The sequence below is a fragment of the Fusarium proliferatum genome (assembly GCF_900067095.1).
Source record: "Fusarium proliferatum ET1 genome assembly, contig: FPRO_scaffold002, whole genome shotgun sequence".
Taxonomy (NCBI): Eukaryota; Fungi; Ascomycota; class Sordariomycetes; order Hypocreales; family Nectriaceae; genus Fusarium; species Fusarium proliferatum.
Window position 1 is genome coordinate 1,403,921 of NW_022194791.1, and position 24,425 is coordinate 1,428,345.

General features: G+C 46.9%; 12 protein-coding genes across 12 annotated transcripts; 7 read left to right on the forward strand and 5 right to left on the reverse strand.

Annotated features, from left to right (window-relative positions):
* Nucleotides 1-57: 57 nt before the first annotated feature.
* On the reverse strand, nucleotides 58-832 carry FPRO_03311 (uncharacterized protein; the record flags this gene model as incomplete). Its single annotated transcript, XM_031226491.1, has 4 exons — nucleotides 58-191; nucleotides 250-491; nucleotides 680-752; nucleotides 802-832. 4 exons carry the CDS (start codon nucleotides 830-832, stop codon nucleotides 58-60), a joined length of 480 nt encoding a protein of 159 aa, XP_031077022.1.
* A 742-nt stretch (nucleotides 833-1,574) lies between these two features.
* Nucleotides 1,575-3,509, forward strand: FPRO_03310 (uncharacterized protein; the record flags this gene model as incomplete). The annotated part of the gene is made up of 2 exons (XM_031226492.1): nucleotides 1,575-1,735; nucleotides 1,799-3,509. The coding sequence occupies 2 exons, from the start codon at nucleotides 1,575-1,577 to the stop codon at nucleotides 3,507-3,509; spliced, it is 1,872 nt and encodes a 623-aa protein (XP_031077023.1).
* A 184-nt stretch (nucleotides 3,510-3,693) lies between these two features.
* FPRO_03309 (uncharacterized protein) lies at nucleotides 3,694-4,803 on the reverse strand (the record flags this gene model as incomplete). The annotated part of the gene is made up of 4 exons (XM_031226493.1): nucleotides 3,694-3,974; nucleotides 4,094-4,298; nucleotides 4,355-4,705; nucleotides 4,756-4,803. 4 exons carry the CDS (start codon nucleotides 4,801-4,803, stop codon nucleotides 3,694-3,696), a joined length of 885 nt encoding a protein of 294 aa, XP_031077024.1.
* Nucleotides 4,804-5,206: 403 nt separating this feature from the next.
* Nucleotides 5,207-6,430, reverse strand: FPRO_03308 (uncharacterized protein; the record flags this gene model as incomplete). The annotated part of the gene is made up of 2 exons (XM_031226494.1): nucleotides 5,207-6,175; nucleotides 6,230-6,430. 2 exons carry the CDS (start codon nucleotides 6,428-6,430, stop codon nucleotides 5,207-5,209), a joined length of 1,170 nt encoding a protein of 389 aa, XP_031077025.1.
* Nucleotides 6,431-7,163: 733 nt separating this feature from the next.
* On the reverse strand, nucleotides 7,164-7,899 carry FPRO_03307 (uncharacterized protein; the record flags this gene model as incomplete). The annotated part of the gene is made up of 3 exons (XM_031226496.1): nucleotides 7,164-7,302; nucleotides 7,351-7,628; nucleotides 7,678-7,899. 3 exons carry the CDS (start codon nucleotides 7,897-7,899, stop codon nucleotides 7,164-7,166), a joined length of 639 nt encoding a protein of 212 aa, XP_031077026.1.
* Nucleotides 7,900-9,036: 1,137 nt separating this feature from the next.
* FPRO_03306 (uncharacterized protein) lies at nucleotides 9,037-10,127 on the forward strand (the record flags this gene model as incomplete). Its single annotated transcript, XM_031226497.1, has 2 exons — nucleotides 9,037-9,836; nucleotides 9,887-10,127. The coding sequence occupies 2 exons, from the start codon at nucleotides 9,037-9,039 to the stop codon at nucleotides 10,125-10,127; spliced, it is 1,041 nt and encodes a 346-aa protein (XP_031077027.1).
* A 727-nt stretch (nucleotides 10,128-10,854) lies between these two features.
* FPRO_03305 (uncharacterized protein) lies at nucleotides 10,855-12,311 on the forward strand (the record flags this gene model as incomplete). Its single annotated transcript, XM_031226498.1, has 3 exons — nucleotides 10,855-11,047; nucleotides 11,100-11,197; nucleotides 11,244-12,311. The coding sequence occupies 3 exons, from the start codon at nucleotides 10,855-10,857 to the stop codon at nucleotides 12,309-12,311; spliced, it is 1,359 nt and encodes a 452-aa protein (XP_031077028.1).
* Nucleotides 12,312-12,911: 600 nt separating this feature from the next.
* Nucleotides 12,912-13,625, reverse strand: FPRO_03304 (uncharacterized protein; the record flags this gene model as incomplete). The annotated part of the gene is made up of 1 exon (XM_031226499.1): nucleotides 12,912-13,625. The coding sequence occupies one exon, from the start codon at nucleotides 13,623-13,625 to the stop codon at nucleotides 12,912-12,914; it is 714 nt and encodes a 237-aa protein (XP_031077029.1).
* A 2,541-nt stretch (nucleotides 13,626-16,166) lies between these two features.
* FPRO_03303 (putative benzoate 4-monooxygenase cytochrome P450) lies at nucleotides 16,167-17,573 on the forward strand (the record flags this gene model as incomplete). The annotated part of the gene is made up of 1 exon (XM_031226500.1): nucleotides 16,167-17,573. One exon carries the CDS (start codon nucleotides 16,167-16,169, stop codon nucleotides 17,571-17,573), a length of 1,407 nt encoding a protein of 468 aa, XP_031077030.1.
* A 683-nt stretch (nucleotides 17,574-18,256) lies between these two features.
* Nucleotides 18,257-19,699, forward strand: FPRO_03302 (putative pectate lyase C; the record flags this gene model as incomplete). The annotated part of the gene is made up of 5 exons (XM_031226501.1): nucleotides 18,257-18,396; nucleotides 18,452-18,596; nucleotides 18,645-19,007; nucleotides 19,058-19,205; nucleotides 19,254-19,699. 5 exons carry the CDS (start codon nucleotides 18,257-18,259, stop codon nucleotides 19,697-19,699), a joined length of 1,242 nt encoding a protein of 413 aa, XP_031077031.1.
* A 696-nt stretch (nucleotides 19,700-20,395) lies between these two features.
* Nucleotides 20,396-21,063, forward strand: FPRO_03301 (uncharacterized protein; the record flags this gene model as incomplete). The annotated part of the gene is made up of 3 exons (XM_031226502.1): nucleotides 20,396-20,856; nucleotides 20,911-20,963; nucleotides 21,017-21,063. 3 exons carry the CDS (start codon nucleotides 20,396-20,398, stop codon nucleotides 21,061-21,063), a joined length of 561 nt encoding a protein of 186 aa, XP_031077032.1.
* A 1,503-nt stretch (nucleotides 21,064-22,566) lies between these two features.
* FPRO_03300 (putative alpha-glucoside transport protein) lies at nucleotides 22,567-24,372 on the forward strand (the record flags this gene model as incomplete). The annotated part of the gene is made up of 4 exons (XM_031226503.1): nucleotides 22,567-22,762; nucleotides 22,818-24,073; nucleotides 24,125-24,223; nucleotides 24,274-24,372. The coding sequence occupies 4 exons, from the start codon at nucleotides 22,567-22,569 to the stop codon at nucleotides 24,370-24,372; spliced, it is 1,650 nt and encodes a 549-aa protein (XP_031077033.1).
* Between the last annotated feature and the right edge of the window lie 53 nt (nucleotides 24,373-24,425).

The following is a 24,425-nucleotide window of genomic DNA, read 5'->3' on the forward strand; positions in this document are numbered from 1 at the left end:
AAAGCAGCCACGGCAAGCGCTACCAGGGTTTTGCTAAGCCCTGGGGGTCTCCCAACATCATGCCCTTGAGGGGACCAGCAAGCGACCGCATAGCGGCTCCCACAGCATGCTTCTGGTGTTCGAAGAGGTGTTACCATACCTAAGGTAATATCGGGTACACGGCCAGCGCGCGGTGCGTCGTGTTTGGCGATCTATTGCGAACTCACAATTAGTCACCGAGTTAATCTTGACGCCATGAGATGAACTTACAGTCATGCCATGGAGGTATTGAGGTATACGACGATGCCTTCTTCACCGAAATCTCCCCATCTTGATCTTCACTTTCCCAGATATTGCTGTTGGCGGTCGCATCAACGTGATCATTGCTTCCATCTCCAGGGTCCTGTGTCGAATTTCCCACGTCGTCGACAGGTTGCGTCGTAATACTGGATTCTTCACTAGGTTCAATGACGCCTTCATCACTCTCCATGAAGTCAGTCAAGAGATATGGGCTGATCTTGGAAGTCGAGTCAAATCCTGCGCTTTGACAGATAGCGCGAATAGTTGGCAGGCTTGAATCCTTTTTGCCGACAGATCCAGTTGAGTTGAATAAGGATTAAATGATAATGAGGAAGGAAGGAAAATGCAAAAGAGAATACAATGAAATCTGAGCATGTTCATACCTTACTTAGGTACTTACATAATGCCTACCACGGAATGACAGTGAATCACAATCAAATCAAGTGGCCTGGCATGATGCTTGCTCAATAGGTCTGAATTACCCCTTATATCAATTATTAAAAAGAGGCAATTTATTTTTACAAAGAGAAAACAAGCAGAGACAGGAAGCCATTTCTGCCGATGTGGGCAATCATTGATATGTTGTTGAAGCAGCTCAGTGCCTCCGTTAACATTCATTAGACAATACTTTCGACAGAACAGCTGAACATTCTGAAAGGTTCATTGCATTGCAAATTTCGTTGGGGAATAAAAGAACAGGAAATTACGATATTCTAGTGTTAAAGAAACTCATAAGTATAGGATAAACTTACTTAAATATTTCGCCACTTTAGGACGGAGATTATAAGCTTATAGCTAAGTAGCTGGGTCTGTTACAGATCGTAGTATTTCTTTTCAGCAATTGATCTTGTTCGTACTTAGCAATTGAAGTAAATTGTCGATTTGAGGTTTAATTCTGTGCCTATTAATCTTGTTGCCTCACCGTTTGTAGAGTCGTTGATTGAACAACGGTCAAGATCTCAATCCGTCAAGATAAGGTCTCCGATCTCGTGCTTATCTCTACCCCGGCCAATGACTTGATTCAATCACGTAGCTTGTGCTGCCATCGGAGTCGCTGCTCAATCGTAACTGGCTCGATTTCCGGACAAGCTCATTTAAGGTTGGCGTACGTCAGGGCAATCCCATCAGAGCTGAAACCCGCCGCAGGGCGTTAGCTTCCCTTCTGATGACGGGAAGCTCCTGAAATAGAGGCCCCCGACCACCTTAAATACTGGGGAGCTCTGCATTTCACCCGGACTGCCAACGTCATCAAGGACAAACGGGCATTTTCACCTCCACAACAAAGACAGCTCGTGATGGATTTCTCCGACTTTGAAGTCATCGACCCAATCGCCGAGTTTGGCCATGAGAGCAGCGACGATGAGGATGCCCAGCCGCCGTACGCGCATCTTCAGGGCGGTCATCCCCCATGGCAGGGCCATGAGGGTAAGCTAGTCGGTGTTGTTGACATGGGCAGGTGAGAAAATAGAGACAATTCATCAACTGCAACAAAGAAACTGACGAGTGGTGCCATCACCAGCAATGGAATTCGTCTCTCGATTTCCGACCTTTCGAACCCATTGGCTCGTATGCTTCCTACCGTTTACCAGTATCGCGCCTCCATTTCTCTTTACGACTCTCAATATGATCCCGAGACTGGAGATCAGATTCCCATTCCCGACGATATCATCGAGTCTGTCGTTTCAGTCTTGAGTCGATTCGTTGTGATTTGCAGCGACTTCCGCTGTAAGAAGGAGAATATCCATGTTATCGCGACCGAAGCCACCCGCGCTGCACTCAACTCGAAGCAGTTCTTGGCTGCTATCAAAGACAAGACTGGTCTGACAGTTGAGCTCCTACCTAAAGAGGAAGAGGGCCAGATCGGTGCCCTCGGCATCGCCAGTGGCTTCTCTAACATGGAAGGCCTTGTGATGGACCTTGGCGGTGGCAGCACCCAGATTACCTGGATGCTCAGCTCGGGCGGTCAGGTTCGCATGAGTCCCAAAGGCAGCTTCAGCTTCCCATATGGAGCTGCTGCTTTGACCAAGAAGCTTCACGATCTTCGTGACGGTAAGAAGAAGGATGAAGCCGATGCAGCTGTCAAGGCTTTCGAGAAGGAAATGATCGCCAACTTCAAGGACGCATACAACAATCTGCAGATCCCCGCCGAGATGACTGAGAAGGCTGAGAAGGAAGGCGGGTACCGTATTTATCTCTCCGGAGGTGGTTTCAGAGGATGGGGATATTTGCTCCTGTACCTGAATCAGACCGATGGCAGCTACTATCCCATTTCCATTATCAATGGATACACTGCCAAGCGCAAACAGTTTGAGGACACCGAGGCTCTCAAACATGTCGCTCATGCTGCGAAAGACATTTTCCGTGTTTCCGATCGTCGAAGATCCCAGGTTCCCGCGGTCGCGTTCCTTGTCAATGTTCTTTCAGAGTCCATTCCTGGAGGTATCAGAGAGGCACACTTTTGTCAGGGCGGTGTCAGAGAAGGCTTCCTCTTCCGCCAGCTTTCACCATCTATTCGAGCTCAGTCTCCCCTAGAGGTTGCCACAGGCTACTGTGCCCCGGGTTCGCGACACCTCATTCAGCAATTACTCAAGAACGCAATCCCGAAACCTTCTAAGAAGAAGGAGTTCCCAGAGGAGTTCGGCGAGCCTGTTGTTGACTCCTTCGCCAATTCGATGTATCTGCACATGTTCATGAGTAAGGAGACGGCCTCAACGACGGCTTTGTACTCAACCAGTGTTGGAAACATGTCTGCGATCCACGGTGTTTCGCATCAAGATCGAGCAAGGTTGGCCTTGATGCTTGAGTCCAGATATGGTGGTGAACTTCCTCCCCGTGAGCTCGAGTTCCGTGAGTCACTTCGTGACATGCTCACGCCTGAGGAAGTCTGGTGGGCATCTTACCTCGGCAGGGTCGGACAACTCATCACCGCGCTCTACCCAGCCGGTAAGATCCACAAGTCGAAGCCACGCGTGGTGTTCACCTCTCAGTGGTCGTACACTTTGGGCAAGAAGAAGAATAAGGAAGGTCTTCTGCTCACAATCTCTGTACAGAAAACCAACGATGACCCAGCAAGAACAAAGGAAACTGTCAAGGAGGCAGCTAGTGATGTGGAAAAGATTGGAAAGAAGAAGAACTGGATTGGAGATGATGAGCCTTGGGGAATGAAGGTTAAAGTCAAGGTTGTGGAGGAGGGCATTCTCTCTGAGGAGATGGAGAAGCTGAAAATGTAGGATATTAATATCTTTGTTTCGGAAATTGTGGAAAAGAATATTGGGCTTGGTTTGGGAAATTTCAAAGGCTACACTGGAAAGCAAATGAAGGGCAGAATGTATGATAGTACTCATTAAGTGATTTGGAACAAATTGAGTGTGTTTTGTCTTTTGCCCGTCGTCGTCGTTATACTTTTGCTTACCTCTACTCTAATAACCAGCGCACACCCTGAAGGAGATCCTGCAGCCACTTCTTGGAAAGAGGCAAGTCAGGGCAAGTCGTCCAGAAGCCGTGAGGCAGCCCCGAGTAGATGTGTGACTTGGTTGACAGCCCGACTTCTTGTAGCAATTGATCGAGAAGAATAGCTTCATCCCGACGTGGATCCCAACCGCAAATTGCAAAGTATGCTTTCTTTGCTATACCGGCATGGGAATCGAAGAGAAGAGGGGACAGTCGCTTGTCTGTTGGGGGAGCGCCATATAGTCCTGTTGCATGATCAGTATTGAGTGAAAAGCATTGTCAGAGAGTAATGTGCCTGCAAAGTAGTCAATTGACTTTCGCGTGAGGCCAGGTGCATCATCGATCTCGTCCACGCTCAGAATACGATCCAGATATTTCTTTGGTCTCACATCTGGATGACAGAAGCTCCCAGCGAGGAACACGATGCCTGTGATTCCGGGAATGAGGCCCTCATCACGAGCTAAGTGCGATATTCCGGCAGTGAAATTGGCGCCAGCAGATGTGCCACCGAGAATAAAGCCCCTGGATAAGTCTGTGTTGAGTGTGGTCTGGCCTTCTGGCGATGCAGCCTGCACAGAATGTTAGCTGGCGGTACTGGCGGTAGTTTGGCGGCGCTATATCTTACCCATCGGACGACATCGAAGCTATCTTCAAAGCCAACGGGGAACTTGTGTTCAGGAGCAAGTCGATACTCGACACTTGCAACAAGGACAGGAACTTCCAACGCAATTGCTCTGCATGTTACGTCGTCTGTTTCAAGGCCACCCGTGACATACCCACCGCCGTGCATGTAGAGAAACAGAGGGAGGGCATCGTTGTGAGCAGTTTGACGGTAGATGCGCAGTGTGATAGACTTGTTATCACGCACAGGGACATTTATTTCGTAAATATCGAGGCCTTCCTGTGGAATAATTGGATCATGGTCTCTGGTCATACCCAAGCTTGGTTTTGTGCCTGGGGGGAGATTGTTTGGGAACTGATGGGGTCAGTAACAATATCATGAAGTTTGCACATGACTTAGCGTACATCGACCCATTCGGGATGGGGTGTTGCATAATGTCTATATTCGGCCATTTTAATTGTGCAATAGATAGAAATGATGTTTTATTTAATAGATGTATGAAGGTGAGAACTGTGTTTAAATAACTGCGTTGAAAGCTACATGAGGGCGAACTCGGAGTCGCTTTGCTGATCCCTGCCTCTCATGTTAGAGACGCAGGACTAGTCAGCTGCCAAATATCCTAAGGATCCGCGATCTTTGGTCACTTGAGAGATTATCTTATCTGATCGTACTGTTATGGTAATCTTGTTTGGTACCCTTGCTGGCACATGCAGTCGGAAATGCAACGAGAGCCTCTACTTGTCCTCGCATGAAGCCACTTTCTTGACACTCCCGATGACGGCTCAAAGTATTGAGGCCTTGCTGATTAATGTCAAAAGCATGTCTCCCGTATTAAAACCATCTCTCATCAGCACCTCATTCCCATGTCCTGCGCTTGCTCTTCTGCTTCGTGTATTTCTTCAAAAAGGGCGCTTTCTCCAATCCATCAGCCTGAGTCTTCCAAATCTTCTCCCCCATTGCAACATATTTCTCCCCAAACTTCCCAAGCTCTACCAGCGCAGTCTCTCTAGTGACTCGATGCATCTCAGCGTACTCCTCATCAGTACCAAACGTCGCAATCTTGTATGTCCGTTTCCACAAGGCAACCATCTCCTTCGCAAAGGCACTTTCGGCTTGGATATTCTTTGCGACAAGATAAAATGAAGATCTGATCTTGTGGTGCCTGTAGTGCTTGTACAGTTTGACGGTTGCCATTTTGCTGAATTGGTGGATCAAGTCGAAACTTCGCCAACTGTCGAGCTTGTGCATCAGAATCACCATCGTCCCGCCGTTCTTCAGATGTTCAAGACCGAGGGCGATCTGCGTGAGAGCTAGACGCGTAGCTTCTCGGGGCTCTCGCCATTCCGCACGGGGGTGAGTACGCAGGACTTGGCCATCGCAGAAGACAAGATCAAACTTCTCGGTATCGTCGAAGACCTTTTCGAATAGGAAGTTATATGGTCCTGGAAAGTTCAACGGAACATCGTTCTTGGTAATACCCATATCAGCTGCCAGCGTTGTAATGTCGCGAAACTCCACATCCACTTGTGCATCGAGCATCTTGACGTCGTGTCCACCTTGCTCAACGGGTAAGCTCATGGCCCTGATGTGAATACCAGGTGTCTTGGCCCAAGCTACGTCAACGAAGCCACCTGGAGCTACGCACATGTCCAGCAAGGCCGGCTGTTCGACCTTGGACATGTTCAGAGCACCCGTTGCCTTGTCGAGGTCAATTGCGATCGTCTTCATCATGGTGTAGAAGAACTGTGTACTGTTCGCGCTACATTTATCTGCGACTGCTCGTTGTTTCTTGAAGTGAGCATCGCCTTGACTTGTCTCCCAGCCCTATCTTTCTCATTAGGCCATTCTCCTTGCTCAGTATCTTTGCTACAGACATACCTTTCTTCTCATCTCATGGAGACGGCGAAACTCCTCGACGTTCTCCAAGAGATAATCGCGGATAGTCTCTTGAGCACTTCTGTCGAGCTCTGGAACTCCAGTAATGGATTCCATGATTGTCTGTGCCTTTGCCTGCTTATCTTGTCCAAAAATAGCACGTTCGCTAGGGCTAGAGCTTGAAGTGTCAGCGTCGGAGGACATGTTGGAGGCTGGACATTTGCTACTGAATACTAACAGTTGAAGAAGAAGTGAGAATAATTTCCTCCCAAAAGCAATTGTTATTTATACCTTCAACAAGAGTGTCTGTCATCTTGCATGTCTGGAGGCCTATCTCCTTTGTTCCAGTTTCTGTCCATCCACCAAATGGACCAACAAGCATCAGGCAGAAGTGGCAGTAACCATACGATACCATCCATATAACGCAGCGACAAGGCTCTCCCAAGAACAGAAAACTTGGTTGATAATTGTTCTGCGGTCATTGATTGGCCGTAAGTCTCGTGAAGCCACCAACAGAGGCCTGCCGGCCGGCCGGCCTCCTCATCGCCACAGTTCACAAGATGGACAGTTAATTATTACAGGGGTTTTTTTTCTTGTGAAATAATGTAGATAGTTCATTTCCGGGTTCTTGTTGGTTAGTAACCTAGTTCTTTGTGGCTCTGCCAATCGATCTTGGCTAGAATATAATGCTTGCAAGCAACAAAGCACTGAGTGGCATTGCATTCAAATTTAAACTTTTAGACAAGATAGCAAACCGGAGACACTTGGCTGTAGTCTCTAAAATCACTGCAAATGACACAAAGTCGGAGTGACTGGAAATCAAGTCAGACGCAGGCCTTGTGGCAACTTCCTATCGATATTCGCAAGCAGAAGTCAAGTATTCTATATTTAAAATACTTAATCTGGCTAGTAAATGTTTGGGTATCGGGTATCAATTCTAAACAACAGTTGTTGATGGGCCATCCTTGGGAGGTTCGCTCTTGTTGATCTTTCTATATCCCTCTCGCATTTCAGTCTTCTTGAATCTTGTCGAGTAAAGATAATGAACAATAAACCACTGGTATACACAAAATAGACTATAAAATGTTAAACCAAAGCTGAAGGCCAGTCAGGGGGCCACTTACAATGCACAAATGCCAAAACAGCCACAAGCAATGCTTAGGTTGTCAAGCATTGCTACTGTTCCAGTAGATATATCACCAACAAAGCCCGTCCTCCGCTTGTCGAGATTTGACTCATTGTACGCATCTATATCTTCCCGAAGAACAAATATGACAGTGAGAGCAGCAAGCCACATTGAAGTTGAAAGGGCCAGAATCAAAATATACCATATTGGCGGTCTTGGGTTGTTGCGTCCTCGTGGCTTGACTGGTATCTTGAAAGCAAAGAAATGAAGAGCTCCCTGAGTTTGGTCAGCAGGCTTTTATATGTATACAGGTGAGTGAACCTACGACTGCAAGATTGTACGCTGATGCAGCAAGCAAATTATGTCCCGGATGTTTAGATATTATCCCGGCCGAAAGCCCAATGACCGCACACGAAGCTATCCACCTCCCGATATCCGCTTTAAAAGTATCATCGTAAAGTCTCTTAACGGGATTCGTCTCCTTCTCTCTCCCCAGCATATCCCTGACGATTTCGCCGAGTGGCATAGGACATATTGGACTCGACATCGCTGAACCGGTATGGATGTGTAGGTAAGCTGCAGATGAGAAGGATCAGGTGGTTTTTTTGGGCGCCGCCGCGTAATCTAATGCTTTATGGCTGTGGTCTTGGCTTGCCAGGGGATGTTGATCCAACATGACGCTAGGCCAAGGGTTGAAACTCCATCTTTTGGCCTTGGCCCTCGTCACTAATTCCCTTTGCACTGCCACTGGAAATTGGCGGTGCCTGGGCTTTAATCATGGCGTATCTTGGGTAAAAGGTCCAAGAAACTGCTCCCGTAATGGTCTTCTTTAGAGGTTGAATGCCAAGAATCTTTGAGTATTTGATCATGAGGTAATTGAAGATATTCGCAACTAGAGTTTGTTTGCAGGACTGCACTTTTTGTAGTAGGTACTTGAGTAGATCCACATCCATTATTTTATTTTATTATTTTGGCACATGAAAAAAAAAAAAAAAAAAAAAAAAGAAAAAGAAAAAACATTCCATGGACTGAACTAATGAAGTTTACGAGAGAATAATGAAATATTCAGGTAGCTCTCTGATCTTGGCTGCGGTTCATGCCAGTTCAGACTTCAAGTGCGGAATTTAAAAATGCCCATGTTTTTCAGGTTCTTTTGAACCCGATCGCATTTTAAACCAAATGTAATTTAAATATCACCCAAAGCTCGTATTATTGCCCAAAAGGGGGTCATACGGCGCTGCAAGGATCTACGACAGCTCAGCTCTGTATGGATGTAAGAGGGCTGTGCTTAAGGCTGAAATTTCAAGTACATCCTCCCACTAAGCGCTTATGCTTATCTTTATGCAAATCCCAGCGCATTATTTCCCCGAAGCTGACGACAAGATGGGGCTCGTACACGTGGAATGTGATTTGATAGGTGCTTGTTGGCCAGTTATCTGTCAATCCCCCATATCTAAACGAATTCGGTTGTATCTGCGAGCTACGACGGAGTGGCTGGGAGAACGCCTTAGTGGCCGTGTCTTGCAGATTGGTTGTCACACAATCCTATTGATTACGAAGATATGTGCTTGGTGAGTGTCTTGATGTCGTCTTACTCATATATAAGCCCCCGTCCTCCTGGCTCTTAGTATCTTCCAACCCATCTCTAGCTACTCACAAATACTTGATCTAAAACTACACAACAATGGGTGATAAAAACGAAACATGGACACCAAACTACGACAACTGCGATAAAGTCACGGATCGTTGTCCCGTCGAATACACCATCTACCAAGACTATCTCTCCGAACCAGCTTCAGGATTCTTCGCGATCGCTTTTGCACTCCTATTCCTCGCACAAATATTCCAGGGGTTCCGGGCTAAAACATGGTCATACATGATATGGCTGGGCATCGGAACCGTCTTTGAAGTCGCGGGCCATGTTGGACGCTTTGGACTGGGAAGAAATCCATGGCAGCAGAATGTCTTTATCGTGCAGTACTTAACGCTCTTATTGGCTCCTACTCTAGTTGCTGCTGCTATATCAGTGACGTTCAAGCATCTGGTTGTTTGGTACGGAGCAAAATGGTCTCTTCTCAAGCCCAGGCTATATCCCCTCGTCTTTGTCGGTACAGACTTTATCTCGATTTTCGTCCAAATTATCGGAGGTGGCCTCACAGCTATGCAAAGTATGGGCAAGGGATCTGAGACGACGCAGAAACTTGGAGAAGCGCTTGTCATTGGAGGTGTTGCCTTTCAAGTTGCCAACATGTTGTGCTGTGGCGGTCTGATGCTTCTCTACGCTCGACGACGAAAGCAGGCAATAAAACATCGAGACCCGTTGATGGGAAACGCGGCTGATATGTACACAACCGGCATGCCAACTCGTGGGGGAGTTCCTGTTGCTCGAGAGGAGGCCACGCTAAAGGAGGCAAAAAGAGTCAAGTGGTTTGTCTATGCTCTGGGTATTGCTTATACCTGCATCATCATCCGATGTGCCTACCGGTAAGATTCTATTGACAATCATTTGCCTACCCTGGCTAATTAGTACTTAGTATCGCGGAAACTGTCCCAGATATTGGGGTAGATGTTCTCCGAAACGAAACACTATTCATCGTCTTCGACGCAACCATGATGTTGATTTCCATCGGTGCTGTGACTATCCTCCATCCCTGCTTCTTCTTTCCTTATTTGGGCCTCAGAAAGAAGCAGAAGAATCAAAGCAAGGTCTATGAAGGTTACAGAATGGAGAGTAGTTCAGCTTTGGTTGGGCAGCAGCAACACCCGCAGCAATAGCAAGGGTATGCTTGAGGCTGGAGCCTCTTTTGGCCCCTCAACCTTGTCACAAAGCCGAGTCCTGAATTATAAGTGCATTTTACGAGTTTGTGGTTTGACGTTCTACGTGTTGGGCTATATGGCATATTTTATAGAATCCTAGAAGCTTCAAGATTTTCAATTCGATTTACACAAGACAAAATATCATACTGGTCCCGATAATCTTAATATGGCATTGCACTCTCAGAAATATCAACTTTAGCCACTTCAAACCTAGGACAGACCTTCGGCGGGATTGGCCACAGAATCTTGCAGTCGTTATCAAATTAGAAACTATTTGACCATCGAATTTGACTACTTTATAAGGATATTACGTTAGCGCCTTCCTATAAATTAGTAGCCTGAGCCCTTTGCATTAGCTCAAACTCTGGAATGGTCGTATTCTGCTTATCCATGTGACTTGGATTGATAAACCACGACCGGATATTGCAGCCGATGTATCGTTTGGTGTCAGCCATCTTTTCCCACGTCCGATGTCGCCTGCAACCTGCGCCCTACAAGAACAATAAAAACAGAAAACGAATCAAGATAACTCAATGAGCACTATCAAGGTTCGAAAGGCGCAGTGCAACGTTTGATAGAAGGCGCACTCTGCTGGTTGTTGTATAAATATCGAATACTCTCTCCGAACATTGCATTTAGTTCCCTTCATCTCACTGCACAAGCAACTTAAGGAATCTACTGTTCAATGTCACAGACCTCGCTTGAGCTCGTTACTCCCAATCGAAATGTGTCAGATGACGCAGTCCATTTACAGAACCTGGATCAACGCTTCGAGTCGCGAGCAACAGATGCCGAGTTCTCGCTGCCTCCTGTTGATGGTGGAAGAAAGGCATATCTATTCTTAGCAGCCTGTTGGGTCGTTGAAGCTGTGACTTTTGGTAATCTCCCTCATCTTTAGGGTCCACGAACATGGTTTAACAAAGAAATCAGGTTTTGGGTTCTCATTCGGCGTCTTTCAAGAGTACTACAGTCATCATGAGCCTTTCGCGGGCTCGAACAGTATCGCTGCCATTGGAACCACAACAACTGTAAGATACTTGCAAAGCTACCCTTCCCAACTCTGACATTATCCAGGGCATGTTGTATCTCGGAGCACCATTCGTGGTCATTATATGCCGCTTCTACCCCCGCCAAGCTCGCTGGTTCACCTACGCTGGTCTCTTTGTAACGTCTCTAGCCATGGTTATGAGTTCCTTTTGCATCACTGTTCCTCAACTTATCGCAACACAAGGAGTGCTCTTTGGGATCGGAGGCTGCTTCGCTTACTGTCCTTGTACTCTCTATATCGACGAGTGGTTCGTTCGTCGTAAGGGCTTTGCTTATGGAATTGTCTGGAGTGCTGCTGGAGCTGGAGGTGCCGTTCTTCCTCTGGTTCTGGAGACGCTCCTCAAGAACTTTGGCTTCCAAACTACTGTCAGAATATGTGCGGGCATCTTATTTGGAAGTGCAGCTCCAATTGCATACTTCATCAAGCCTAGGCTACCATTATCGGCCACTATCCACAGAAAGCCTCTGAATATGCGGTTCGTCACATCCAGGGTGTTTCTTCTGTATCAACTTGTCAACGTCGTTGAAGCAACAGGCTACTTCCTCCCTACAATCTACCTTCCCACTTATGCTCGAACAACCTTTGGTACCTCAACGATCCTCTCAGCTTTGACGGTTATTCTGGTCAATGTCGCTACGACGATTGGTCTGATGGTCATGGGATCTCTCAGCGATAAGCTTGCAGTTACGACATGTATGCTCATATCTGCGGTAGGCGTGGGTATTTCAGTCCTACTTGTCTGGGGACTTACAGCATCTCTCCCTATCCTGTATGTTTTCTGCGTCATGTACGGCCTCTTCGCAGGATCTTGGGCCTCGATCTGGCCAGGAATTATGAGAGAAGTGACACAAAAGTTTCAGGATGAAAACGAGCACGTTGACCCTGTCATGGTGCATGGACACCTCTGCGTGGGCAGAGGAGTTGGAAACATCATCTCCGGACCCTTGAGCGGTTCTCTTATTCGAGGTCAACCATGGCAGGGAAAGGTTATTGGGGGTTATGGAAGTGGATATGGCATTCTGATTTTGTACACCGGCCTCACGGGCCTGGTGAGTGGTATGAGCTTTTTGTGGCGATACGTGAATGTTTTGTAAGGGATGAACATTTCTGGAAGCTGATTCTCCATCAGAGGAGAAGGCATTAGCGGCAATATCAGGTTTCAAGCGTGTCACGCTAAAAAGTGATTTGTAAGGCAACCTAGTTATTATTCTAAGACACATACCAGACTTAATCACGAGGAAATAGTGCTTGTTATTGATCAGAAACTTGAGAGCTAAGAACTGACGAAGGAAGAGTAAAAGGTTGGAACGCTGTATTTTATGACGCTTCCCTTGTACTAAGTACAGACGTAACGAATTGACTGACTATCATGCTATGGAAACTTTCTCCATTACGTTCATCCACCCAAGCGCTCTTCTTTTTGATGTGATAGACTGTCTGAACTAGTAAGGGGGGTGCGGATCAATCCCTCGGGCACTCAGCGCTCGCCCAGATAATACGCGATAGGAGTATGGGTTGATACAAGCTCCCGCCAACCTTGACCCGAACGATCCCCCCCAAGAATCGAGAGGAGTTATAGAGTCTTTGTACGAGAGAGAATTCAGTTCAGTCTTCAGACTCATCATGATCAGAGCCCATATGGCCAAATTAGCTGTCAATATATTCCCCCCCTCTGTGCTGCATGGAATGGCCTTCTAGTACACCCCCATCCTCCCAGCTTCGGTCTTGAAGAATTGCAGGACGACAATATCCTTGTCCCCCAAGATGAGCGAGAGACAAGTGTTGGTTTTTTTGGCACAGGCAGCCAGTTGTTCGATAGGACCAAGCTCGGGTTTTCTGTCACGATTTGCCGTGACAAGGGAGTCTGGCTCCCAGGTGCATGAGGGTACAACGATGACGGTAGCAAGAAAGGGATTACGGATTTCTTCGTTTGCGTCGTACAAGACATGAAAGCGATCCTCGTCGCCTAAATCGAACTGGTGAGCGCGCTTAGGGAGTTTCTCTTTCATTTCTCTCGCTTCAGCAAATGCCAGATACATATCTGTGCCGCGGAACCAGGAAAACCTGGGACTGATACTGAGTTTGCCCAAGCTGATGGCCAAACTAATTGCGGTTTCTTTGAGGAACGCCTCGTAAAATATCTGTACCATCATGGAATGGTTCTCGCAGTCGAACTCTAGCACCTCATCCGGTCGGTTGCTGTTTGTGGCCTGTTCTAGAATATCGCCGTATGCATTCGTGATGTTTTCAAACGTGAATTTTGTCCATGGAAGAATCTCGGACTTCTCCATCGGAGATTTTTCACGGCCATCGTAAACTAAGCTTTGGAAATTCGGGGGGAGATTGATGATGGGTCTTCTGTACACCAGGAGAGAACCGATATTGGGGGCGTTCGGCGACTGGTTCATGTTGGGTTTTGGAAGCTTGAAGATCTGATTTATGACGAGTAAGAACAATTGGAAATGGAATGATGATCCCTGAAAAGTTATAAGGCTGATGTTGGTTTTGTCAAGAGTGATGATGATGAAGAAGAGAAGAGGAGAGAGGAGAGAGTCAAAGAGATGTAGGTCACCCTGGCGGCCTGCCTGATGCCTAAAATACATCGCTCCTTGCCCCTTCCATTCATACCTCAAAAAGGGATATCTCAGTCCACCTTGACTTCCCTAAATAGGTAGGTGTCTTGTGTATGATTGGGGGTGCGATTTAAGATATTAAATCCTCTCAGGAGTATTATTTGCGGCATGAAATAAACACCCCATGGGTCACTTAAACTAAAGAACGTATACCTATTCACATCCCGTCGCAAGCTTGAGTCTAAACATATAGTACCCTGCTTTCTTATTTAAGTGGCCTGTCTAGTACAACTAGCAATTCTGCAGCGATTCCTGTTCCTTCGCTATCCAAATATCGGTGATAGTATGCTTTGAAAATTCCTTCACATCCCTATATACATATTCAATTGGTGTGACATATCTCCATCATTTGTCGTAGGAATTTTCGAATCGATGTCCTTAAAAAAAAACAAGCCGATGATACCTCACTCTTCGTCAAAGACAACAGAACCAGAGTCGCCTTTGGCAACAAGTTTTTGTATACCACCATTAGTCAGAAAGTCGTCCGACTTAAATGAATGCTCGTTTGAGCGGCCCAGCTTGAGGTATTTAGATTATGCAATCGATACCTGCGTCCGGAAATAGTTGGACTTGCCCACAGTTGGTCCCGTTGTGATACCCACCTTCCAGATATTAGATGTATTGTGCGGCAGAGAAGAATCGTCTGGCATCAATTTCCGCGATTGCTCCTTGTGGCTGAGAGCTTAAATCGGCAGACAGAGCTCAGAGGTATGTGTCGTACATGTCCTTTGGATGTGCCTTGCGATTATGATATTACTGGATCCAAACCTCTTTTGAGGGTAGGAGGTTCGATCCATGTCTGGATTCTTCGACATCAATCAAAGGTATCCAGATGCTGCGAACACTCTGCCCAGCACTTGCTTACCAGACTCAGAGAACTTGGCTTTTCTATTCTTCTCATCAGTCAAGATGGAAATCCTGTGCTCGCGCTGTTCGACTCGTGTCCTGATTCGAACCTTGTCGCCTTGATTTGCGTGTAGCTTTCCTTCCAATTTCCCCAATTCCTCAGTATCGACTTCAATGTCTTGATCAATTGACCAGATAGCGACGTTGTGCTTTCCACGAGAGGGGCTTTCCAGAACTGCTGGCGATGTTGTAGAATTGGGAAAATATCCTTCCTTGTAAACTCTCTTTCGTGGCGCCAGGGGGGCTAGGCCGACGTGTAGCCATGGTCTCGATATACGCGACTTGGAACCCTTGAAGTGTGAGTCAAATTCGACAGATTGATGTGTTGTAAAGGAAACTTTATGAAGGAATTTTTGATGGGTTATGGTTGGAATTGAGGTCGGCGGTTCTTGCCTTCCAGTTAGTATGGTGTTGACGGGAAACTTGGTGAGAAGGAAAGAAAAGAGGAGAGTGAGGTAGGCACAAACAACCGTATGACTACAATCTAAACCTCATACTGCCTTATATTCGAGGTTCAGTACGATTCACTGTCAAATAAGCTTACTGATTAAGTTATCATAAAAGCACATTATTTGCTTCACGGCCCACGTTGACCTACCTGCTCAAGCTTGTTGTTATACAGAGCCTACCTAGGTGGGTAAAGTCAAAGCCCCTTACCTGCAAAAACCATCGGACTTTAATATGGGATATCAAAATAAACTCAGTAAAAGATATCCTAAATTCATGCTAATTTACCTAAGTCTTTTTATCATTTAGGGCCAAGGTCCTAAGTTTCCTTTCCTCCCCAGGTAGGTATTTATTGGCTTGATGCTCATATCTGTATATACACAAACACTCGTGATCAGGCTCCATTGTGCCAATACACAAACAGTCTGGGGTGGACCGTGGCGCTTTTCAAGTTGTATTGATATGGACTGCTTCCTATCTCCCGAGGTCTTGACTCTTATCAAACCCCGCGCCGGGAATACTTGCCAACTCTATTTGCACCACCTGCCACATGACATAGACCCCTCACATTTTAATAATCCTCGACATCTTTTGCACTGACTCTCATATCTACGCTTGTTCATCGTCACCATCGAAAGAAAAACATCATGGGCCTTATCTTGATTACTGCTCTGGGCTTGCTGCCTGTTTTGCTGGTGTACAGATACATCATCTATCCTGTCTTTTTCTCCGCGCTGTCTCGTATACCCACACCGCACTGGACATGCCATATCAGCTCTCTCTGGATATTAGCAGCAAGGAAGCGGAGGCGAGAGAATACATCACTGTATCGTGCACACCAACGGCTTGGTCCTGTTATTAGAATTGGTCCAGATGAAGTGAGCGTTGACGGTTTAGAAGGCATGCGAACCATATATCAAGGAGGTTTTGAAAAAGGTCACTGGTATAGCGTCTTTGATAATTATGGGTAAGAATGGCAACTTATGGTACTGGACTGTCGGCAATGAAACTAATATGGCCACCTGTAGAGTCCCAAACATGTTTGCCACTGGCAATTCAAAGCCTCACTCTCTAAGAAAGAGGATGATTTCGAACGTCTACTCCAAATCGTACATACAGTCATCTCAAGCGAGCAAATTGCAAATGGCCGAGATTCTCGTGAACCGCCTCTTGCCTGCACTTGACGGGTCTCTTAAACCTTCCCGCAAGTCGATGTCTACAGACTACAATGACGTTGAAGTGTTCGGTCTATATCTAGCAACGGCCATGGATCTTATCACTGCCTACATATTTGGTCTCTCTAACGCTACAAACTTCATTGCCGATGAGCCTTATCGCCGTGACTGGCAGGACATGTATCTTGCACGGGCCAACTACCCTTTCTGGACGCAAGAAGTTCCAAAGTTGACAAACTTTTGCAAAAGATGGATTCCTTGGCTCAAGCTCTATCCACAATGGGTTGATCAGTCCAACAAGAAACTCTCCGATTGGAACTGGGAACTCTGCGAGAATGTCCGGAAGACGCCCAAGGCGACAAGAAGCCTCAGTAACAGTCAAGACATTCAACGCTCTGACGAGCCGGTAGTCTACAACTCACTGCTTGCTGGGATAGATCGCGAGTTCAATACCAATGGAGAAAAGAGCATTCTATACAGTACGAGCATTCTTCAACGAGATCGAGCCATTGCGTCTGAGGTTATGGATCATTCGCTGGCTGGACAGGAGACGGCTGGAATTGCCCTCACTTATGCAACATGGCATATTTCAAAATCTCCAGAACTTCAACGACAGCTTCATGCTGAGGTCCAATCTCTTAAGCCGGCTTTGAGGATCAACCCGAAAGCTGCATCTGGTCTTACGAACACGTCGGCTTTGCCAGATCCTAAAGAGGTCGATTCCTTGCCGCTCTTACACGCTATTGTCACGGAGACGCTGCGTCTCCACGCGCCTATTCCAGGACCTCAACCACGCCAGACACCTCAACGCGGATGTAGCATAGGAGGATATTATATCCCTGGCGACGTGAGGATCGCATCACTGGCGTATACACTACACCGGGACAAAGAAGTATTTCCCGAACCTGAGGAGTGGATCCCAAAGCGCTGGATACCACAAGCGCCTGGAAAGTCATCAGACGATGAGGCGAAGCATCGCGTGATGCAAAGACTTTTCTGGGCCTTTGGCAGTGGTGGAAGGATGTGTGTCGGCTCCAACTTCGCCATGAATGAGATGAAATTTATTTTGGCGTTCATCTATGCCAACTTTGAGACATCCATTGTTGATGATGAAGGTATCGAGCAGGAAGATGCTTATACGGCGAGACCAATTGGTGAGAAGCTGGTCATCAGGTTTACTCCTTTGAAGACATGAGACGGGAAGACGAATTTGGATTATCATTTATTCTCATTATATATGTATACTTATAAAAATATACCTTTCCCTTTCTTTTTCAGCAAGTCAACCCCTGCTAAGCTCAAGCAATACCTGAACGGTCGCCAAGGCTGTTGAAAGCAGAGTGTATCATTGATTAGGCTTGACGACTTGACATTCACGATGATTTCACATCATCGAGGGTTGGTCTTTTGAGGCTTTAAGCAACATTAAGTGCTGTTTCTTGACTTTCAGGGCCAGCATGTAGGTTAGCTACATGTACGCGAGGATGGAATTTACAGAAAAACAACTGAGTTAACTTGAATTGCACTCGACTTTTGTACTTCCCTCCCTCTGCGCAACCTTATAGACTTAAGTCTCAGAACTCACCTTAATGGTGTGGTGCAAGCCTAACAAGTCAGTACATAGTCTTCTACACTGTAGTTCACCAAAATAGGAATGGATTTGCAACAATTGTTGTTAAAAGATTCCACCAATCGTTGCATCACCGCAATTTTACCAACAAGGCAATTCTATACCCCCTTCGTGACTCGAATACTGTCATTGGAGGATATTTGAAACCCCATGTAAGTTCTACTAGGGGCTGTTGTACATAAAGGATGATAGACCCGATGCTCTCCTCTCAACGCACGTCGACTCAAAGATCCTTGTACTCAAGAAACATGAAGATTTCCTTGCTGCTAGCTTTGACGGCCAGTTCCGTGGCGCAAGCAGCCCAGCTTGCATTCCCTGGAGCTGAGGGCTTTGGAAGGTATGCAGTTGGTGGTCGTCAAGGCGAAGTATACAAAGTGACAAACCTCAAGTAAGCCGAAGTCTCCTTTCCTGTTCATATGAAATGTCTAATGGAAATCGAATAGTGATTCTGGAACTGGCTCGCTTCGAGATGCAGTATCGAAGCCCAACAGGATAGTTGTCTTTGACGTCGGTGGAGTTATCAAGATCACTGAACGTATCGTCGTGTCTAAGAATATCTACATTGCCGGTCAAACTGCTCCTGGTGGTGTGAGTCTCTAGAAACCTTGAATATTACACTAGCTGAACCACCTACAGGGAATCGTCGTCTACGGCAATGGCTGGTCTCTCTCCAACGCCAATGACTCCATTGTGCGATACATCACCATCCGTATGGGCAAAGGTGGAACCTCGGGTAAAGACGCAATCGGTATTGCTGACGGTAAAAACATGATCTTCGATCATGTCAGCGTCTCGTGGGGACGTGATGAGACTTTCTCTATCAATGGAGACGTCACGAATGTTACCATCCAGAACACTATCATTGCTCAGGGTCTTGTTTCTCACTCTTGTGGTGGCTTGATGCAGACTGATGGTGGAGTCAGCTTATTCCGCAATCTGTATATTGATAACAAGACTCGTAACCCCAAGGTCAAAGGTGTTAACGACTTTCAGAACAATGTGAGTGATTCTGTTACATAAGTCTGGACGGCTTTCTTACTGTCTTACAGGTTGTGTATAACTGGGGAGGAGGCGGCGGTTACATTGCTGGAGATAGTCAAGCTGACAGCTATGTTAACATCATCAACAACTATTTCATTTCTGGTCCGGACACTACCGTCACAGCCTTTACTCGAGGAAACAGTTACTTCCATGCTTGTAGGTGATTTCCCCTCTTAGGCGACTGTGTTGCTGACTATGTTTCAGACGTCAAGGACAACTTCTACGACTCAAACCGCAACGGCAAGCTTGATGGCACTGCTCTTTGCGAGAAAACCAGTTGCTACTCTGACATTGATTTTATCAAGACTCCATACAACTATCCGGCTCCCACAGCCCTCTCGCCCCAGGCAGCCGTCGAACTAGTCCTCAAAGGCGTTGGAAATTCACTGCACAGGGATACTGTTGATACTGCCCTTATTGATCAGGCCAAATCTTACGGAACCAAGGGAGGGCAAATCTCTGATGAGAATGAGTTTGGTGGTGTTGGAGAGATTGCAAATGGTGCTGCTCTGAAAGATTCAGATGGTGATGGTATTCCTGACGAATGGGAAACAAAGAATGGTCTTAATCCCAATGACGCTTCAGATGGTATGAAGGCTGCATCAAATGGGTATGCTAACTTGGAGAACTATGTGAACTCTCTTGTTTAATTACATTTCCTTCTGATTTCATAACTCATAAGAAATTCCCCAGTTAGCTCTTCTTGATTTCATTAACATTTAATGTGGCCAATGTGAAATACATACACTCGAGTTCCTAGTTATAACATCACTTAAATTATCTTCACGTCGTTCCCAGCGTGACTGAGTTCTGAATTTTGGTTCAAATGCGTAGTTATTCGGTCTTGTCTTTCAAGGTCGTCTTCCAAGGAATCAAGCACACCGTTAAATCCCGACAGGCTTTCTTGTATAACTGAATCATCATATAGAGTCTGGCGCCATATGGAGAAATACTGTTGGTGCGTTTAATGTTTATCCATGCGTTTCGTTTCGCGGCGATCGTCAATGCAGGTTCTTGTTTCAACATCCCGGAGGTCCCTGTAAGGTTTCATTACTCCTGTTTCACGGACATTATAAGGGCTGCAATGTAGCAGATCATCCAGTATTTAAAGACATGCTTAAGTTCTAATCCTCCGGTTCTCAGCAGTTCCGCTCCCATCTGCTAAGAAAATGCAGTTTAAAAATCTTATCATTGCGCTGTACGGCGTAGGAGCATCATGTTCTGCTCTGCGACCACCAATTGAAAGACGCGCGACGACAGAAATTCCTTCAGACTCGTTCAACTCTCTCGAGAAATACTGGAATTACCTGTATCCTTGGGGAGCCACACACAATGGCGGCGCCCGAATGGACGAGGAACACGTCTCCGTCACTGATGGCGTTCTCACTCTGACTGCTGAGCCACGAGATGATCAAGAAGACCCCATTCATTATCTCTCTGGAGCAATTCACGCCAAATCAACATTCACTGTTTCTGCTGGTGGTGGTTATGATATCAGTGCTGAGTTCATTGCTCCAGTTGATAGAGGAACCTGGCCTGCTTTCTGGCTTAATGCTGCGAGTGGATGGCCGCCCGAGATTGATATCGCAGAGTGGAAAGGCTCTGGGAAGATTTCTTTCAACACATTCAATACCTCTAATGAGGTTACTGCACTTGATAGGGACTATCCTGATCCCGAGGAATGGCACTCTGTTCGTGCTGAACTGCGTGACGAGAACGGTCGTGATGTGAGAGTCAAGTTTTTCCTCGATGGTGTTGAGCAGACTACGCAATATGGCCGTGACTACATCGGGGCGGGTTTGCGCCTGTAAGTATATACTTTATAAAATATCGAGACTCACCCTATCTAATGTCTATATAGGATCGTCAACTATCAGACTGAAGGATCTTCTGGATCACCTGGACCCACGACACGTAAGTTTCCCGCCAGTTTGATGCGTCTGTCTGTACTGAACCCTGTGTAATAGCGACAACTTTTCAAGTTCGAAATATTGAGGTCATCAGTCTCAACTAGGTTTTTTCCCTTTGGATTGAGCAGTCTGGCTAGTGATGGATGCGAAGCTTATTTATTTTCATTCAGTGTAGTCAAGGATATGTGACTATACGAATGAGGGGGCGTAACGTCTGTCAGTAAAGGCTCGAGCTTATTCGGAAACTTGCAGAATGATCCGCCGGCAATGTAACCCGTCAACCGATCAAACCCCTCAAAGGAGCAGAGTGCATGAAACAAATCAAGAAGCTACTGTAAGGTGACAGTTCACCTGATGTCTGTGTCCTTGAATCATGGCCAGTCAAGCGTGGTTCGATTCCACCGTCTCGGGTCAAGATCTACCGAGTTGCATGTCTGCATTGCGTATTCTGATGTGAGGAACTTTTGATTTGCTCGGGCTGAGGATGGATTTGCCAAGGTAAATTAGCCTGAGTTGGTGAGTGCCGCAGTCGTGCATTGAGTGAATGGGTGTAAGCCCTGACTGCCATGTCTAGGTGCAACCCAACCACCTCATCCTTGTGCCTCAAAGCATGGGGAGCTTGTGGCTTCTAAGAGACGGCTCAAGTTGGTTCTAACCGTGTAAATGGTTAAAATGGGAAGACAAAAGTGATGGGGAGGCATTGCTGAGGAGGCAGAAAAGTGGCTGCTTACTAGCGGCCGTCGGAAAATAGGGAATACCAAGGAAGAGAGAGAGCAAAAACTGAGACTGCTACAAACCCCCAATCACATTTGGGGGAGGATTGTCAAATTTGGATCGCTCCAGAAGTTAAGCCTCATGATTGTGGTACCTTAATTGAAGGCATATAGGTCAAGCTTAAGACAAGACGAATCGCATATAAGCGCGTATAAGTGGGTGACGTAGCATTGGGAATTTCTTCACGAATCACGCGATGCTTGTGATCGTCCAGGTGTGGTACAGTAGCAGCCGGGGAAGCCCTGTTCCTGGGTGTCAGCCATCTTGTGATGCAGACGAAGCTTCAACCTATTTCTGAAGGATTGCTCGAGTCATATTTATCCATATTAAACCATAAAAAATGACAGAAGTTACGTTTGAACTGGCGTTTTTGGTGTATTGCTGTCTAAAAACATCGGCTGACGTACAGAGAAGCAGGGTTCTAGACCATGGCATCTGATGATCACCACCATCCCCCAGAGACTACCCCAGATTCCCCACCTCTCTTGGAGGAACAAGCTGGGGAGGAGAAAGGCATTTTAGTGGTCAAGCTATTATCCGGTCCACTAACGATCGATATTGGCCACTCCATCCCTCATCACCAACTTCTTTCCCCGCAGGATCTTCCACCAATGGCGGGGGAGTTCAACTACGAGATAGCTTCACTTACACGGGCCGTCGATCCTATTTCTACGGCGATGTGAACCGGTTCCCGGCCTCGAGGATCCTCTCTGCATGAGGAGAACCATTGGAGATGGACGATATAACATGCCCATGTCCAGCGAAGGGTATCTTGAGCCCTTCAAACCTCATTGCGAATAGTCTGCTGCTGGTAAGCGACGAATCTGTTCACCATGGTAGCCGAAAAGCACTCCGGGGAGATTCAGCCCCATGTTGAGAGCACCGACGCTGGTCTTGATCATCTCAAGAATGTAGACCTTCACGACAAAGCCCTCGCCAACGAGGCTCTTGAAGCCACGGCCGATGAGCATAGCTTTACTGTTTGGCAGGGTTTCAAGACTTACAAGCGCGCTGCTTTTTGGTCCATCCGTAAGTTCTTACCATTGAACTGTTGACGCCGAGATAGCTAACAGGCCACTGTCAGTCATCTCGACTACTGTCATCATGGAGGGCTACGATGTTACCCTTCTCGGTTCCTTCTACGGCTACCCACGATTCCGAGAGAAGTACGGCGAATATCTCGATAAGGAGAACGGACATCAGATCTCAGCCAATTGGCAGCAGCGTTTCAATTGTCTCGGCGCCCTCGCCAACATCATTGGTGCTCTTCTGAACGGTTGGGCTACTTCGCGATGGGGACACCGCAAGGTTCTCATCAGTGGTCTCTTCTGGCTCTCAGCCTTCATATTTGTCGTCTTCTTTGCCCCCAACATCGAGGTCCTTCTCGTCGGTCAATTCCTCTGCAATATTCCCTGGGGAATCTTCGCTACAACTGGTCCCGCTTACGCTGCTGAGGTCACCCCTCTTGCTATTCGAGGATATCTCACTGCCTATGTCAACCTGTGCTGGTGCATTGGACAGTTCATCTCAGCTGGCGTACTAAAAGGTCTCGTTGACAATCCTACCCCGTGGAGCTACCGAATTCCCTTTGCGATCCAATGGGTGTGGCCTATTCCTCTCGCCATCGCAGCGTACATGGCCCCCGAGTCGCCCTGGCATCTTGTCCGAACGAACCAGCTCGAGAAGGCCAAAGTATCCCTCGAGCGACTGTCCGAACCGGAACACAACATCAACTACGAGAATGCCGTTGCTCTTATGGTCCACACAAACAAGCTTGAGATTGAGGAGCGTTCTGGTACTTCTTACTGGGACTGCTTCCGAGGCAGTAACCTTCGACGAACCGAGATCGCTTGCATGGGTTTCCTCTCTCAGATCACCAACGGCGGTGCCCTTTGCTACAGTGGATCTTTCTTCTTCCAACAGACTGGTATTGGTCCCTCTGCCTCTTACGGTATTGCTCTTGGCGGAACTGGCATTGCCTTTATTGGTACCATCATCTCGTGGTTCTACATCTACAAGTTCGGTCGACGAACAATCTGGCTCTCTGGCTTCTCATTCCTTGTCGTGCTTCTCTGGCTTATCGGCTTCCTGGCGCTGCCCAAGCAGACGCTATCCTTGGCTTGGGCGCAATCGATCCTCTGCGTTGTGTGGTTGGGAGCATACTCCATGTCTGTCGGTCCCATCATCTACACCATCGTTGCTGAGGTCGGTTCGACTCGTCTGCGTACACAAACAATTGTGTTGGCTCGTTCGACATATTATGTTGGTAACATCATTTGCGGAGGTCTCATCCAGCCCGAGATGTTGTCTCCAGGATCATGGAACCTCAAGGGCAAGACGGTAGGTCCAGCCAATCGATACGAACGTCAATGCAACGCTAACATGCTACAGGCCTTCTTCTGGGCAGGTCTTGCCACTCTCACTCTAACTTGGGGTTATTTCCGTATGTTCGAAACAAAGGACCGTACCTTTGGTGAGATGGACTACATGGTAAGTAGCTGAATACGAGGACCGAGAACGCAGCTAACGAATTTGGATAGTTCCAGAAGGGTATCCCGGCACGCAAGTCTGCCAAGTACCAGGTTAATGAGGACGAGGTCTTTATGGCTCACGAGAAGCCTGAAGCTGAGAAGCACTAAATTGAGTGCTGAGGTTGTAATCGGGAGGCCTCATGTGACGTGACGGTCTGTGA